Source organism: Macadamia integrifolia, chromosome 2 (genome assembly GCF_013358625.1).
Source record: "Macadamia integrifolia cultivar HAES 741 chromosome 2, SCU_Mint_v3, whole genome shotgun sequence".
NCBI classification, from domain to species: domain Eukaryota; kingdom Viridiplantae; phylum Streptophyta; class Magnoliopsida; order Proteales; family Proteaceae; genus Macadamia; species Macadamia integrifolia.
In genome coordinates, this window is record NC_056558.1 from 41242438 (window position 1) to 41261207 (window position 18770).

At 36.5% G+C, this 18770-nt stretch overlaps 2 protein-coding genes across 2 annotated transcripts; one reads left to right on the top strand and one right to left on the bottom strand.

Moving 5' to 3' along the window:
* Positions 1–596: 596 nt before the first annotated feature.
* Positions 597–5098, bottom strand: LOC122057360. The gene is made up of 5 exons (XM_042619434.1): positions 4938–5098; positions 3986–4154; positions 2527–2610; positions 2242–2445; positions 597–1048 (listed from the first exon to the last, which is right to left on the bottom strand). The coding sequence occupies exons 1-5, from the start codon at positions 4989–4991 to the stop codon at positions 960–962; spliced, it is 600 nt and encodes a 199-aa protein (XP_042475368.1). The 5' UTR covers positions 4992–5098; the 3' UTR covers positions 597–959.
* Positions 5099–16132: 11034 nt separating this feature from the next.
* LOC122093063 (protein ALP1-like) lies at positions 16133–18316 on the top strand. The gene has a single exon (XM_042663320.1). It carries the CDS (start codon positions 16366–16368, stop codon positions 17956–17958), a length of 1593 nt encoding a protein of 530 aa, XP_042519254.1. The 5' UTR covers positions 16133–16365; the 3' UTR covers positions 17959–18316.
* The last annotated feature ends 454 nt before the right edge of the window (positions 18317–18770 follow it).

The window sequence follows — 18770 nt, forward strand, 5'->3', positions numbered from 1 at the left end:
CCATTGGTTTCACAGTCTGCTTAAGAAACTATGGGGACAGCCATCCTGCAGGACAACATGTGAGCGGCGGCATTTGCAGAAAAAGAAAATGGAGATCTGGACAGACTCAGGAGTCAGAAAAGCCATGGTGGAGTGGCTCTCAATGGAGAATGGCAAGTTATGGCCGTGGGAATTGTTTGCAATTCTCTATATACAATCAAGCTTTAAGCTTTCAGATTCTGTAGTTATAAAGAAAATGAGCAGAAATGTAGTGCTTGAGGCACACAATCTGGCTCTTCTTGCTCAAACTGAAAATGTGAACCTTGTTACTTTACTCGCTTTGTAATGCTATTTTCTCTTCCTTTGGAGAAAAAAAAAAAGGTTCAAAACTTTCTTCTGTCCCAACAAAGCAAAACCTGAGATGATATCCATGAATTTTGCAACTTCGCATGCCTGTCTGACCCATTGGTTTGCAATGATCTTCAACGGTTCATAATATAATATCCATGACTTTTGCCTCAACTGCATTAATGGCCCAGCAAACATGGCTTTGATATATGAAACTGTAGAATTTGAGAACCAGCATCAAAGAAGAAGAAAGAAGAGAGACAAAGGAATTAGGGAAGAAGAAGAGAGACGGCAAGGGAGAGGAGTAGCTGATATGTCTCTGGCAGTCTCCCTCCATCATATAGATCCAAGTACAATCATAGGTGGAATGGGAAAGACAATCCTAGCCTAACTCTAATTTAGGAAACTAAAGACATAGTCTAACTAGGAAAGTAAACAACCTAATCTAACTTGGAAAGTAACTAAGATAACCATGTCACAGTGGGGACACTCCCCCTATCGTGGATACATATTCCAACAGAAACTTTTCTGTAATGTATTATTTATGTACAGGATCAAACGGTGACTGGAGAAGACAGACAAAGGTATATAATGTTACAATTTCACGTTTCTGATATTGAAACAAGTTAACCTTAAACCTGAGTGAATTCTAAGGCATTCGCATCTGGGTCTCGTGCAAATATTGCTGGCCTCCCAGACCGGCTGAGAGTGTATGGTACACCTGCAAAAGTAGAGTCCCATAAGACATCCACATTCCATTCTAAACAGAACAAAGAAAATTATGAACAACTCAATTATTGAGATGTTTGAAAACTATTATATATATATATATATATATATTGTTGGTTGGGACATTTGGAATTTCAAAAGTGAGAAAATATGTGAAAGGGGCCAAAAGGTTTGAAGATAAAACAGAGCAGCCCTTGATTTAACATTGTCTTCAGTATGCTGCATTTCCAATTACAACATTTACAAGTAGCTAAAATTCTCCAAGAGAGAGTTTTTGAATCCAAGGTGCATGTATTTGATATGGGAGAAACAAAAAAGAAAAACCCAGAACATGTGCCATTGTTATAAGAGATGGTCAAGGGACAGTTTGGCATAATCCAATTTCTGCCATAGTTGTTGCAGTGGTTATCCATGGTGCAAAATATGCTTATGTTAATGACTTTTCTATGAATTACTCTGTGACTATTTCTCCAATACACAGCCTTCCACCGAAAAATCTAGCTTCTGTGAATTACTGTCTCTGTGACTTTACTTCTCCAACACACAGCCTTCCAACTGCAAATCTTGTTGGTGTATGATGTCTTGTATTCCGTCGCAGTTTAATCCAGGGAGTACTGGTGTAGCACCTAGACAGGCAGGACGGTGGTCCCACTAGCCGGTTAGCGGGCCGTGGGGGTTGCAAGGGGGGCAGGAGGCCCCCCTGCATAGCAGGGGGTGTAGGGGGGCGCAGCCCCCCGCTCAAATTTTTTATTTGAGGGCAATTGTAGTTTAATCCAGATTAGGGTTTTTTTTCGCTATATATTTGTAGCGAGGGTTTCTTTCTCTGTAATGCAAGCAAGCAATACTGAGAGGTGTGAGGACGAGCACTGTAACCCTATTCTCCATTGATAGTGAAGCAGGATCTCATCTCACCGGGGACGTAGGCAACCTTGCCGAACCTCGTAAAATCCGTGTGCATTGTTTGTTTTGTTTTTTCCATTATCTTCTGCATCGTTTTAGGGTTGCATTTCTACAAATCTAGCCCATGTTCTGCTAGATGGTTGGTGGTAATTGTAGAAATAGGTTCACTGGCTGAAATAGAGCTCTAAAAGAAATCTTCTGATGTAAATATGATTCGAGTATATTAGTAGGAGTTATATAATCTTGTTATCTGTTGTTAATGACCACCAAAGAATAAAGACATACCAGCTTTATCGAAAATGGCTTTCAACTTGGACACATCTCTAATTGCAATACAAGCATGACGATCGCGACCACCATGCCCAGGACGCCCAGTTAAAGGGTCAGGATTTGGAAGCTCCATCAAATGAATCATTTCAGAACCCACCCAAAGCCATGCACCTCTATAAGGAAGTTTATCATGGGGCCTTGCTTCATTTATCTTGAGACCTGGTTTTAAAATGAAAAATCAATGATATTCCTGGAGAAGGAAAATAGTATTCAAATTGTGATATTGAAAAACTAACATACCCAAAAGATTTTGATAGAACTCCAGGGACCTTTCAAGGTTTTCACACAGCAGTCCGACATGGTGGATGCTAACAGTTCCAATTCCTGCAAGTATGTTACTCCAAGTCAATAAGATCCCTTGCAAGGGAAATGATGAAAGGTAATAGCAACAAAACAGACATCATCCTATGTACATAAAAGCTTTGCCTCTTACTTGCTTTTGTTCTCCTTTTGTGGGTGAGTTGGATTAACGAATGATCCCATGGTTGCCAACAATAGAGCTATGGACTTTAAACTAAAGAGTTTAAAGCTGGAATAATAGTAGCTTCTGAAGACTTGTAATTGCAACTCATAAAAAGGCATTTGTATGACTGCAGAGGTTTTTTGGAAACCTTGGTACTTATAACACTGTGAGAACTGTTGTTTGTCTAATAGTAAATGTTTCAAGTTTCCAACGCCTATAAGTCTATAACTTGGTTTATGACAAATACCCTATCTGTATGTCAAGGAGCTAACTGTGTTACCCAATATGCTGATCAAAATTATCGGAGATGTTTCTGCAAATACGCCATATATCTATTTTCCTTAAGAAATGATGACCCATACACGAACATTTCAATGTTAATATTTTGAAAGTATATCTGCTTAGATTGACATTGCAACATAAACAGTCCATTTTCTGCTTACTACAGATCCATGAGCCAGTAAGGAGTTTCTTGATTTGCTGACATGTGCTTGCATCTAATGTTGAGATCCAACCCCCTCAGCTCGTTTAGTGATTCAATAACATCAGTGTAACTTGGCATCTCATGTCACAAGAAAAAAAAAAAAAAAAAAAAAAGAAGAAGAAGTCAAACAGACTGCTTAGCCTGAAAGCTCTCTCTTGTACTATCCTTTTTTAAACAATTTCTGAACTGATGGAAAAAGATTATTCTTAAAAATGATTCTCCGTTAAAACACTCGATCACAAGGGCAATTTTGATCATCAGGATCCCTTTTCAGTTTCCTGATCCAGTGATCTTGAGAATCTCCATCTTAGGTTGGTAGAGAAATGGTCTGAAATGTGATACCATAATCCACGATAAAACTTATTATACACCTATTTTGTGACAGAAAGTAATGTTTCTTACTGTTGCTCAGCCTTGGGATGCAAATTTTCCCCTTGAATTGCAGATCAAAATATAACTATGAGTTAATTTTGGATCACCAAATCGACATTACTATTAGATTAAGATAAATATATCCCAAAAGTTAAAATAGACATAATTCAAGAATAAAAAAAATGCATCACTGGGTTTCCTTATAATTTCGTCATATAAAACTCAGGTAGGCTGAATCATTTTCACAGACTTACTATGTTGGTATCGTTTTAACTCGATGATACTTATCTAATGCACCACATGTGATTATTTCCTTACAAATGATTCATATAGACATATAGTATGTAAATGCATAATGAAGGAAGAATAGAAAAACTGACCATCACTGTCATTAGCATCAGTAGATTCTTTCACAAGTACTCCTCCAACGGACATTGTGGCTTTTGCCTGTAAACAACCCCTCTCCTTTTTATGACATCTCACAATTGGCAAGTAACTTTTAGTTGATGGAATGGTCCTAGACATAACATTGATGCCAACATGGTTTCTCTGCAGGAAATTGCTCCGTTGTCAGCCATATCAAAAAAAGCACACAAACAATTAAGACCAACATTGGAGAAGCTTTGCTCTGCAATACATTGTATTGCTTTTATTCCCTGGTAGTTACTGAATATCCAGCTGCCATTGAAAAGTGTTAATGATAATTGATGTTAAAAAGAGTCTGAAGATGTTTTAACTTCATTAGATTCTCCTGGCTCCAAGATTTCTACACCAAATTTCCTAGTGGATCGACAATGATAGTTGAATATAAGATTGGCTTTGGATACAATTGATACAAGATATCCCAATACTAAATTCCATAAACAACTCCAACTAAACATGGAAAGTAATCCGTTGGAATACATACACAAAAAATGATCTACAACGCATCAACAATTGCAATCAGTTATCAAGCCGGATCAGCCTAATCACGAATTGGGATTCTCCTTTTATAAATAAATAAAAAAAAAAGCAGTTCAAATTGGGATATGGATTCGGGGAAATCTCAACGAAGGAATCAATTCCAATCAAGGGTTATCAATCTCTAATTCCCATTTAAATTATATGTTACTGAACCACAGATTCGAGGCCATTCCAATTAATAACATAAATGGGAAGCACTGCAAGTCTATTGTTATGGGAACCTCTCGAACTCAGAAACAAGCATTCCTCGACCTAAATTAAAATTTATTTCATTTCTATCGTTTTGAATTTTGGATTTATGATGAACTGTGAGTAAATGCTAAGATGTTTTGATATAATAAACAAGGATAAAGATAAAAAAAACTGTACCCTGTTTGAATTAAGAGAGAGAATCGGAGATGAACTGAGAAGAGACGAAGCCATGGAATGAGAATCCGTGATATCTCCTTTCCCCTACTTCCCCAGAGGCCAAAGTAACAATCCCTTCACCCTTCAGTGGCCTTCACTGATCTCCGGACTCCGATAGCTTAAAAATAGTGGATTGGCCTTTGTGGACCTCAAGATTTCGACCGTTAAAAATAATTAAAAATATATTAAAAAACTCAAGATACACGTGGCAAATAAAGAAGATTTTAGGGTCCCACAGAAGTATAGATTATGGAACCTCCCCTGAATCATTTTGTTAAAAAAAAAAAAAAAAGGACAATTTTCTATCTGCTAGAGGCCCTTAAGCCACTGACAAAGGGATATGCAATTACCACTAACCTCAATATTTAGGCATAGGGGTTCATCGGGAACAGATAACACTTGCCTAAACTAGGAAAAATATTGTCGATTAAAAGCTGCCAGGGCAGGTTCCTAGCACCTCTATGTTTATCTCTCTTCTTAGTTTTTACATGGAAAATGTCATTGCTCTTTAGTATAGGATACAATGTCATCGATTAATACGTATCAACATCGATGATATCTAATATTGATATGTAACAGTGGTGTTGAAACAGGAGATTTGTCTGATTTGTTGATTGATACCCTCATTAGTGGTATTTTTTTGTAATATGTTAAAAAAATAAAACAAGGTATCAATATTTTGAGGGGTAAAATGGTCTGATTTGTCTCGATACAACTTATCTATATTGATATCGACTGAGAGCCTGAGATCGATAAGGAGTGTCAATACTAACACATAAGATCTTGGTTCTCCTATAACACTATATGTTAATAGGATCGAGTTTCATTGAACCCATGGTGATGGAGGAATCATTTCTCCATAATCATTGACTTGTCAGATTGGCATGAGAAAGGATAGTTTCGACTTTATCAATAGACTAGATTACGAAAGTGTGATGATGATCTAAAAATCCAACCACATAGAGACATTATAATGGACTGGGTATTCTACAATAGAATTTACTGCCCTACCCTCTTGATTTTTTTTTTTTTTTTTTTTTTTTTAAATTTGTTAACAAATTAATAGATCAATTCTTTTTCTTTTTCTTTTTTTTTTTTGGAAAAGTAGTTTTTTAAGTTTCACCTTTAAACAAATCGGTCTCAATCTTTCAATAATATACAAATCACCAAAGACAACTTTGAAATTAAAAGAAAAAATTAACATTTTTCCCTCTCATAAATGAGACAATAGGTTAGAAAGACTTTTTTTTTTTTTTTTTAAATAAGTCAGAATTAAAAAATAATAATAATCTACATGAAAAGCCCAATTCACAAATTCTCCCCACTGATTTTATTTCAACTGTTCTATTTTTTAAATTTGATTGATCAAACCTAGACTGGCCTGCTAGACAGCTCGGTTCTCTGTCCAATCCTTTCTAAAATCACATATAATCATATATTGTCTTCTTTCCTTTGTTCTTATTTTCTTTTTCATTTTTTCTTAATGACATATTTTCTTCACCCATAGTGATGTGGAAATTTTTTTAAACCACGGAATTTGACTCTCCAGTCAATCAAAGAAGGGAATTTCAGGCCTTTAATTTCACAATAAAGAACTGGGGTTAATAATCAAACTCATCGCTCCAAGAGTTCAATCAATGACCGAAAACTTTGACTTTTTATTTATGATTATGTTTTTTGTTTTCACCGTATGGTGTCACCATATAATTGGATTTAGTATTCATCATTAACTCTCATATCTTATTATTTATGGTGAAAAAAAAGACCTTTCGTGATTCAACAAGAGGGTTTACGGTAAAGGAATTCTTGTATCACCTTCTTTAAGTTTCTCCAACCTCCTCTGGCTTTGATCATTTGAGTAACATTATTAATACCTAATACAAAGAAAACATTGTTTAGAATTTAAAATTGATTTAAAGCAAGAGAAAGCATTTGTGGGTTTGCTAATTGTTCTTAAGTTGCAAGAAACTATTGGATGGCTTTTAAGTGCAATTGATACGCAAGCACCAAGATTTGAGAACTCAGTATCAAGAATGGGATTGGTCAAGGTCAATACTAATCTAATATCATCTAGAACTGTCTGGATCAGACAAAAATACCAATGGTTTCAATTTAAAAGCTCTTTTTTTTTTTACCATTTGATCCTTCGTTCTTACCAATCTATGATAGAGTATCAACCAAGACTCAGGATTCATCAAGACCAAATCCAATCTAATCCGATTCCTCAAACCGTGGCAAGCACTCTAGCCCCAACTTGTTGCGTCCTTCTTTTGTAATTACTTAGAGCAAGTTAGGTCTTGAAAAAACCTATTTGCCCTTTCTTTGGTATAAATATAATCTAAGGAGGTTTTGCATCCTAGGTTTGGATCAAGCCTGTCTTCAATCTTGATCTACTAACAACTAAACTTTGGCCTATCTTTCTTATAAGGGTCTGTGCCAAACCTCTTCTTATTAAATGAGTCAAATGACATTTATTGCCCCTCTTAGCAGATGAATCCTAATATCATGTAAGGACAAGAATAGTCATCTTGAGCCATCTACTATTAAGGGCTGAGAATCAAATTTTTAGTTTTTCCTTCATGGTTAGACCTGCCATATGATCACTAGTAGTGTGCACTCTTGAGAGGACCTAGTGTCCTATGGGCCCTCATTAGGAATGACCAACTAAAATAATGATCCTATGCAAAAGTTGAAATAACTATCTTTCAAAGCTTTGTCTGTTGCCATCAAAAAAAAAAAAAAAGGGTAGAAAGGAGGACAAAAAGTGAAACAGTCAATATGTCAATAATATTTGAGCATCATGAGCTGCTAACAGGTATTTAGAGATATATGTAAATAGAATATGGCATAGAGTATTTACTTAAGAAGTTGTGAAAGGCCACTTCCTATTTAAATCCTAAAATAAGTCAATATAAAAGGAAAAAAAAAATCTAAAAATACAAATATTAGTATATGTATTGTGTATTGATGTGTCTCCATTTATACAAATGGTGAGAAAAGAATCTGCATGATGGGCATGAGACCTACCACATGATAGGTCATACTGACTGAAAATTTGTGGACCACTAGACACCTAGCTTCTCTATTCATATGTCAAATTTTATTTAATCCAATTTGACCGAGTGGACAAGAGGAATAACTATCAAAAGGTGTATGAGAATATAGCAGGATGCATGGATATATATGGAAACATATGAGATTAGATGGAAGGGTAAATGATTGGATTTGAGGTTGGAATTTTTTTTTGGTAATAATTTGAGGATGAAATTTAAGAGGTGGCCATTTCAGATCATTCCCTAAACATCGAACATTTGGATTTGCTACATTACTCTTCATAAAGAAAAATTGGGTGGCCCATTAAAGGAGACTTTTTCCTTGACAATAATATGAAAAAACTAATTCAATCAAATATCCTCTAATGTAATAGTGGTAAAGGCATGCCTCCTTAAAGTCAGTTGTCAGTTTATGTTGATGTGCTTTATTGTAATCCTTGGATTTTCTCATGTGCTAGATATTTGAGTCTTCTGGATGAGGGTGTAACTTGTCACCTAAGTGGTGAATTAAGAAGTCTTAACATTCTTTTGATTGTCTCTTTTCTTAATCCAAAAGTTATTTGTGATGAACAAACAATAGTGTTCAATAATTTTTAAATAAGTTGAAAGTGGCTTGTCATTGTGAGTATCATTGTCTTATGTGAAATGCCAGATTTACCTCACTTGATATGTTATCATAAAAGGACAAAAAATTAGGTTGACTTTTTTTCACTAACTTTGACTCCAACAAAATTTTTCTTTTAAAGGGTTGTTTTGGTATGATTTCTATTTCAATTTCAGAGTCATAATTTGGAAATATGGGCTTGTTATGATTTTTTTCACCTCATTTATGAGAAGTTGAAACCAATTTCGTTTCAAATAATGAAATTAAGGGTCTCCACCAATAAGCTCAATCGGGCCTGATTAGACTTGAGCAATTTCACCTCCATACCTTGAACACCAATTTAAATGTTTAACTAATTGAGCTTACAATGGGTGGCCATGGTCCTATTTATAATCATTCGGTTAGGCTTTAATCGGGTTACCTCTAATTAGGCTAAATGGTACTTAGACAAGCTACTAGACCGTTCAACTCTAAACGGGTCATACCTAAAATTAATCTCTAAATAGAATTGAAGGGGAATACCAATAAAATGGGCCTTAGACAAGCCTTAAAAAGTTCTTTAAAATGTCCAATTAAGTTAAAGACATGTACCACTTTCTATTAAAAATTGGATATCTAAAAATCCTCATTAGTTAAAATCTAAGCAAGAAATGGCAAGAACTTGGGGTTTTAGATTAGGAATTTGAAATACAGGGTTAGTCGATTGGGAGACCGGAAGATATGATCTTTGCTCCGAGAATGAGTGTTTATAATCGGGCTGGGCTTCAGCTTGACACATTTACTAAACGGGTCAGGCCAGTTTCTGGCTTTGTCGATGTGGGCCTAAAATTGATACCCTAAATGCAATAGTTGAGGACCTATTTAAATATCGAAATAATATTTAAAGGAATTTCAAGTCTATTTTGTCTTCCACTTTAATGAACATGTGTGACAATAGGAGTAAATGCATCATTTGACATATTCTAGAATAGGTTTTTTTTTCCTGTAACTATTCTAGAATAGATTGTTATCCTATTCGACTTTTATTCACATTTTTTTGATAGCCTAGCGGTGGTAGGTTCGGCTTGTGGAGCCGGCACCCAGGAGAGGAGGTCGTGGGATCGAACTCTGTCGTACGCATTGTGTGTGTGTGTGTGTATTTTCTTATTTATTCTGTACCCACGTGTGGATTGCCCAGATGGTTAGGGCGAACTGAGGATTGTGTGGATCAGACTCACAGTCTTATGTTTGATTCTCTATCTGTGCATCTGCGATTTAAGTAGAGATCATGACGGTGGATTGCTGTGCTAGTCTCCTCGAGGATTAGTCGAGGTGCGTGTAAGCTGACTCGGACACTTTGGTTAACAAAAAAAAACTGGGAAAAAAACTTTACCTAACACAAAATTGGACACTTAGTACCAATTTGTATGCCAACTCCAACCTCCAAATCTAAAATTACTTTGTGATTTTAATAAAGGACTTCCCCAATGCCACGTTGAACAATTGAACGATATTTTGTGTAAAACAAATACATGGAGAAAAGTTATCTAAGCCATTAGGGTAGAGTAAGTTAGCACCTCTATGTCTATCTCTTTTTTTCTTAATTCCCACATGAAATGACCTAACTACCCTCCTATGGTAATACTGTTTAATTGTACTTCATTGGTGCTCTCCTGAATATTGCTTTCTCAAACAAACCCCTCCCCCTACCCCAAAAAAAAAAAAATCATTTAGTGACTATCATCTATATAAATAGATTAAAAAAGGGTCAACTAAAAAGAGGAAACCATGTATTATTTAGATATTCGGAATGAGCTTCTAGCTTAATGATAAACAGTTAGACAATGGGCTCTAGCATAAGTTCAGGAAAGGTAGAAGGTTCGACCCTCTTACCCCTACCTTTCTTGATAAATCAGTGAATAAATTACTGATAAATGTAGCCCAATGGCCCCTCTATTGGCCCTCGTAGGTCCTTTGTCTGACCCTTTATGGATCACCATTTGACCCAATTTAACAATATGGTCACCTTGTATTGCAAATTTTCATTCGTGAAGGTTCAACTAATGGATTCAAACTTGATACTTAAGTTACACTATACAATTGATAATGTCACAGAAAGGGTTTATTTGCTACCATTTATTCCACACGTTGGATGTGTGTGGGAATTTTCTTTTGGATAATTAAAATGTGAAATCGAGAGGTTTGTCTGAATTTTAAAAACCATATAACTCACAACGTATAGAGTTGTTTCATTATTTAGAGAGAGAGTTCTCTTAGCAGGCAACATAGGGGAGCACATTAGAGGCATCAATCAATTAGTTTGGTTTGGTTACGACCTACCTAAACTGTTTATTATTAATTGATGAAACTCGTTAATCTAATTGATTCTAGATGTACTTAACACCTGTTAAACACACAAATAAAGTATCACAAAACGATTTCATACATAGGAGAAGAGAGATAAACCACTCCACCTTTTTCTATTAAACAGTCTTAAGTACTTCAAATGAGGTCGAGCTAGGTCAAGTTTGGTAATAAATTTTTAATGCAAGTGGAACAATCATATTAGTCTTTGAAGTTTTAATTAACCGAGGGAAGAGAGTTCTGCACGCCAAACCAATAGTACTGCTGAGAACAGTATCATCTCACATGATTAAACTAGAAGGGAATGCCAATATGGACCCCACATAGTTTTTCCAATGCATGATGATGATGACGCTGATAGTTTGACTTGGACTCCGTACAGGCCACACCAATAATCCTTAATTGGCCCAGGTTAGGTGTTTGATCAGATCTGTCAGTTTCCACCCAAAATCCGAACCGATTCACACGGACAGTGACGTGTCGGTGTATACATTGTTGGATTCCGATCCAACGTTAATACTTGAAGATCTTGAACCAAAAGTTATTTCTCGATTGCTGACAAAGTGACAAGTCGCATCTGCCTCTTGGGCATTCACATTCGAATCATTGGTCAGCGATAGACTAGGGCCCATATGATTACGCGACTTGAACAGTCAAAGATACTCTTAACTGACACTGTGGCAGAGAGATGTGAACGGCGTCCACCGCCACGGCTCCTCTGCCCTACTCGGAGTACTCCTAAAAAATAATAAAATAAAAAGAAATAACCCGCGTAATATTATGTCAGATGACGTTGTTACCAACGTGTTGTGACGCTAGTACCAACGTATTGTGGGACCCACGACGCTTCTGACTGTATGCCTGATAGGATCCTCGTTGTGCGGAAAGCCGAATAAGTGCTCTTTTGCAAATACTTCGAAACCTAAGCGATGTTATTTGATTTTAACAAATAACAGAAGTTATGTTTAATTATAAAAAGAGTAAAAAGGGAAGAAAAATGAAATTTTCGTATTTAAAAAAGAAATATATGTAATCATTACTCATGTGACTTTAACATCAATTTCAAATCATTCTATATTTGGCTATAAAATTTTAATTTATTTTACATCCAAAACCCTTATATAAAATACATAATTATTAACTTTGATTTAAAAAAATTAAGTAATTTATACAATCATATAGGATAATAATGATTATAAACATTTCTTTTTAAAGTATAAAAATTTCACTTTCTTTCCCTTTAAATTCCATTGCAATCAAACGGTGTCAGAGTGCAATTTATTTTTGGACCGAGTTTTCTTGCACCTATGATGATCCGTCCACTGCAAGAGATCCAAGCCACTTGATGTTTAAGGAATATGGGGCTTCTAACCCTTCAATCCACACTGTCAATTCACTATGCGACAAATGTTTCATTATTATTATTATTATTATTATTATCTGTTACTCTCTCTCCTCTTACAAGTTTATGACCTCACATGATGATACCTTTTTCAGGATAGACATTGGTGTGAGGTGCAAATTGTTATGTGGGGAAAGTGAAAACCTCTACCTTTTTTTCAAATGATTTTCTAAACTGACCTCCAAAAGGGTACTTTAGCACTCTCTCTATCAATCTCTCTCCTTAAGAGTAAATGACTTCTTTGCTCTTTCTATATGAAACCATTCCAGTACTTCTCATTGGTGCGTTCTTCTATGTTGTATTGTTGTTTGCTCAGAAAACCCTCTCTCGTTTTCTCTTCTAAAGCATACATGGAGAAATTGAAACTATAGATTTTGATTGATTTGATTTTGGAACATCTCCTATGCCTGAGATCCCAACAACTAAGCAAGTAGGATCCTTGTACAAATCAATGTCGTGTTGGGGTACATTGTTTTGTATTCCAACGCTTGCTTTAGGGATATACGAGTATTTCGGTAATGTCTACCTACATAGGTTTCACTTTAAATTTGTAGCAATACTTCATTCTCTATAATCTTAGAAAGGCAACAACGATTCAATGTTTTAACTACACCTGAGAATGCTCTCGTTGCCATTGCATGTTTAGGGATCAACTGAGTTAACTCCTGAGAATTCATCCACAGTTAAATGGATTTGCAACTCAATAGCAATGCTCCTTGAGCATTCCCCTTACCTTTCTCTCAACTTTGCCTCCTGCACCACCATGAATAACAAAACATTGATGGAATCCAAAGTAGAACTTGAAGGCACACATGATATAAGAGTCATTAACAATGGAAGTGTTAAAATATATAGAGATGGATAAAGCTGCAGGTCAGGTAACCATTTCAAAACATTGTTCAAAACTACATAAGGACTAAGATTAAAATTAGAAAGACAAAAGTTGATTTTGATGAACACACATAAAATACAACATTATAGAAGGAACACTGAAAAACCATCGACTAGAACTGGGAATGAGGAGAAGTATTAGAGCAAGGGGTAAGCGAACTCTATAAACGACACAACTATATGCATATTTAGAACTTAACACCTTTTGATTTCATCTTTTGTCTCATTCCCAAAAATTCTTGAAATCAACGGTAAAAAGAAGATTTCAAAATAATTTCTAAGTGATTTATCATCATCCCATTATTTGCACATTTTTGTGTACACATGAAATGACATGATTTACCCCAATGTGTTATACTAAAAAAGCATAATAAAAGTAAATTATAAATTATATGATATTCTAAGGAATGGCAATAAGAAAATTCCTATGATGAAGCCTTTCTTATTTATTTGACTAGGTAAAGTTGCCCATGTAGTTTGTGTTCAAAAGACCCTATTGAGTTAGACTTAATTTGATGTGTGGTTAAAAAAGCAATTCTACCTTCAACTTTTTATCAGGACCAAAATCTGATTGAAATCCCCTTTTATAAGGGACAAATGATAGGAGAATGCAAGCCTTGTCAAGATAAAGATGTCCAAAAATCTGATATGGACTTTTGAGGGTGGGGCATATTCAGGCATGGTAAAGCCTAAGAAGGCATGTTATATGATGCAGGCATCAAACAATAACATTGTCATGGTAATATATAATGGCCAAACACTGAGTGATTGCTTCCTGAGCCAGCCATAATCTACCCACCAGACCTCTCCATAGGATGAAAATTTTGGTTTTTAATTTTTACAGAGATGAGAGAGCTTGAATTTCTCAATATTTTTTCTAGGATTGAGTTTTTCTTCATCTACAATAAAGAGAGAATCACTTAACCCATGAGTTTTAGTGGTTGAATGAAACTCCTAAAATAATGTAGAGTATAATTCGGACTTTATTTTTTTATTTTTTTGATAGATGTGTAATGTGTAATTCGAACTTTGTACAAATATAGAGGATGGAAGGAATGATGACACCCCAATGGTTACATTTTCCTTACTCATGGTTGAGCTTCTTTTCTTTTCTTTTTTTTTTTTTTTTTTTTTTTTTGTGCAGCAAAATGAAGTTTGGCTCATGGGTTTTGATATGATTAAGAACTGTCCTAGTTTTGACCTTCAAAATATTTTCATTGCTATAAACACAAATTTTATCATTTATGGTTAAAAAAAAATTATATGTGAGCAATCCATAGTCCCCTAACATATCAAATGGATCAGATTTCCCATTTCACCCTCCCCACCTTGTTCGAAGAAGGAGAATCGGCATTGAAATCGGTCTCCACTGATTTCAATTATGCCAGAATTGGTTGGGATCAACCTAAACCCTAAAAAATTTTTAATTTTTGAATTTTTGAAGTGTGGATTGACGATAATTGGGAATTGAACCCAGTCGATTCCAATCCAATTCAACCAAAAATTAGCAAATTCGATTCCAATTCTTAGAACCATGTCTATATATAACTCAAAACTAATACTTGTGAGTTTGGTTCTACCGCATGTTCAACAATACACACTTGTTTTGTCCACTATCATTTAGAATGCTTTAAGGAGTATTTCTGGAAGCAAAAACGACATGTGTTGAACATACGTGCAACTAAGCCGCTCTCAATACTTGTTCTATTAAGTCATGGCATGAATAAATAGTACATGGGAGTTTAGTAAACTCATAAAAAACAAAAAACAAAAAAAAAGGGGGTTTATGAAAAGGAACAATGTGAGATCTAAAATTTAGTGGATATGATACTCTCTCAATCAAATTGGATCTAATACTCGATACTAATACCAACCCAACCGATACTTGATATCTCAGACCAAGGTTCAAAATCTTGGGTTTCGGCGAAATTTGGATTGAAATTTCAGAAACCTAGTTTAAACCAAGTACCTTTTGGGAAAATGGATCAGCTACTCGTATGATAACCTGGTCATACGAGTCAGTATCCAACACTTGTCTTTTTTGTTTCCAAATATATCTCTCGTACGACCCAACATCCAACACTTGTCCTTTTTTTTCCAAATATATCCCTCTTTATCTTTGTAATAGAAGAAGGTGAGATAGGTGTTGGATATTAACTCGTATAATCAGCGGATTCTATCCCCATTTTTGGGTGTCAGAATTACCACCAAAACTTCTGAACCTCATGGTCCACCAAGATGCAAAAAATTCGGCCAAAACTTCCGAAACATTTGGAGAATTAGAACCATGCCTCAAAGTACTTGTTGCACTAGGTCATGGCATGAATAAACAAGGCAAGGGTATTTGTGTAAAACAATAAAACTAAAGGGGTTACAAAAAAGTTTGATGTAAGATTTAAAATTTGCTTAGGAACCCATCATAAATGTCATTTCACATGCCATAAAGGAATTACAGATCATACTCATCCTATTTGGATACTTCCTTGGACCTTCAACCTTTTCTTCAACTTTCCCAGTTCCCTCCTTATCCAACTCATGCTTACTATTGTCTTCGTCATTTGACAAGAAGATTCGTCCTCTGCTTCAAAGTTCAAATTCTTTATTTTTTTGGTATTTTCAGTATAACCATCAAAAGGAAAAATCTCATCTCCTCATGTCTCACGCGTTCCAATTCCATAATTAAAAAAAAACAAAACAAAAAAGGCAAGAATTCTGTATTCTTCTCTGGTTTTCGTCAAACCCCATCTTTTGCTTCCATACTTTAATGCCGAAATCTGAAGCTTTGAGACCTTCCATGTCCTCTCAAGTCTCCCCAACCGCGTTATCCAAAGTCTCCTTCACACACCTAACAAAACAAGCCAACAAACAAATACTAAAAAGTGAAGTAAACCCGTCTTCCTATGAACCATCCTTCAACCGCGTTCACACTTTGTCACACACGCTTTCCCTTTCTTCTCCGTCTCTTTCTTCTCTCTCTCTCTAGCCCCTAACTATAAATATGTTCATCTCCTCAATGGGTTCTTCTCTGTGTTCACATTTGTTCTTTCAATCAGATTATCCAAGAAAATTCATCTTTCATACCAGAGTTCTTCCGGAATGCAAGTCACGTCTTTTCCAATCCCAACCCAAGACGACTTGTCTTATTTCTATAGCTTATTTCAAGACGCCCTTACTGAAATGAATCCTAACCCGACCTCCACCTCCACTCCCACCACGACCACCAACAACACCACCAACGACACTAACACCAACAACAAGAAGCGGCGGAGGAAAAATGAAGATGATGAAGAGGCAAAGGAAGGGAAGAAGGGCTTGAAGGAGATCCTCACATCATTGCTTTTATTGGAAGAGCAAGAGAAATCTGACCAGAACGAGTGGGCTAAAGCAACCCAATTCGAAAAGCAGCTCTTTGAGGCCAATAACAAACAGAAAACAAAGGCAACGCTTGATTATTACTCCCAACTTCAAGATTCTTACTCAGACATGGACGAATCCGATGCCCACTTATGTGCCAAACGTTCCCGTCTCTCTGCAACTGCTGCCGCTGCTGTCGCTGTTGCTTCTGCCAAATCTAAGCCCGACCCATCGGTTTCTCCCTCAGCCGCGACTGGTAGCGCTGCTACTGGTCACCGCCGGCTTTGGGTGAAGGACCGTTCAAGGGCTTGGTGGGATCAATGTAACCATCCTGATTTCCCAGAGAAGGAATTCAAGCGCGCGTTTCGGATGAGTAGGGCTACCTTCGACATGATCTGTGATGAGCTCAATTCGGTCGTCGCCAAGGAGGATACCATGCTTCGAGCTGCGATTCCCGTTCGCCAACGAGTTGCAGTCTGCATATGGAGGTTGGCCACCGGTGAGCCTCTTCGTCTCGTCTCTAAGCGGTTTGGATTGGGCATTTCTACTTGTCATAAACTGGTTCTTGAGGTCTGTTCCGCCATTAAAACTGTTTTGATGCCCAAATTTCTTCAATGGCCCGATGAGGAGACTGTGAAGAAGACAAAGGAGGATTTTGAATCCATTTCTGGGATACCAAACGTGGTTGGATCCATGTACACTACCCATATCCCAATTATTGCTCCCAAGATCAGTGTCTCTGCGTATTTCAATAAGAGGCACACAGAGCGTAACCAGAAGACTTCTTATTCGATTACAGTTCAAGGGGTTGTTGATCAAAGAGGGGTTTTTACAGATGTCTGCATTGGATGGCCTGGTTCATTGCCTGATGACAAAGTTCTTGAGAAATCTGCTCTATACCAAAGGGCCAGTGGAGGGCTCTTGAAGGGAGTTTGGATTGTTGGAAGCTCTGGTTATCCTCTAATGGATTGGGTCTTGGTTCCTTATAATCACCAGCATCTCACCTGGACCCAACATGCTTTCAATGAGAAAATTGGCGAGATTCAACGGATTGGTAAGGATTCCTTCTCAAGATTGAAGGGAAGATGGAGCTGTTTACAGAAGAGAACAGAGGTGAAGCTCCAGGACTTGCCTGTGGTTCTAGGTGCTTGTTGTGTCTTACACAACATATGTGAGATGAGGAATGAAGAAGTTGAACCAGAGCTCAAGTTTGAGCTCAATGATGATGAGGTTGTCCCTGAGAACTGTCTTAGATCAGTGAATTCCATGCATGCTAGGGACAACATTGCTCATAATCTCCTGCACCATGGCCTTGGAGGAACTTCTTTTTTGTAGATCAAACAAATGGAATTCATCATCAGAACAACAGGAAAAATAAAAAAAATGACTAAAAGTTAGAAGATTTATGATTCTTTGGAATATGGCTTTGTAGGGTCAGAGCTGTGTCATAGAATAATACCATTCTTAATCCTTTTGTAGTTTGAGGAGGGGGGTTTGTATAGTATTCTTTTACTCCCAAAACAAAATAGATGGATAGTCTCTCTAGGCTGGAGCTGTTTGTATTGATCACAATAAGAGACTTTTTGAACATGTATCTCAGATCCCATACTTCAATTCAATAACCCATTAGAACCTTTTGAGATGTAATCTTCTTTGTTTTGCTATAGATTTCAATTATCTTCTTTCTCTCCTAGTCTTGAATACAACAAAGATAACTACAATGAAAGATTAGTTAATTTTCAGTTCACTGCATTCCCCGTTTTCGCCGTGCACGGTAGATCCGGTGTCTTGTCCGGTGAGGTTTGTACACTAACCTGGTGGTTCTTGGAGGAACACAGTCCTGCAGTAGGCTTGATACTTGGGTTGGAGAAGGGTAATGATCATGTAATGTAATCTTGATTCGTTTTCTCAATAAATCATTTTCAGAGTGAAGATTTTGGGTTTCCGCTTTCAGAGATACTGAAAGGTACTTTCAACTACCTTCCCTTTTGCTTGATATGAAAGCATTTTTCGCCAAGAAATATGAGGAAGGCATTGGAAGAATATGAAACTTTGAGAAAGCAAATGCTATACAGTAACAATCTTGCATTCCCAGTCTCTTCATATTTTCTTAATTATGTTTCTGAATTCCAATTTGCACAAATACA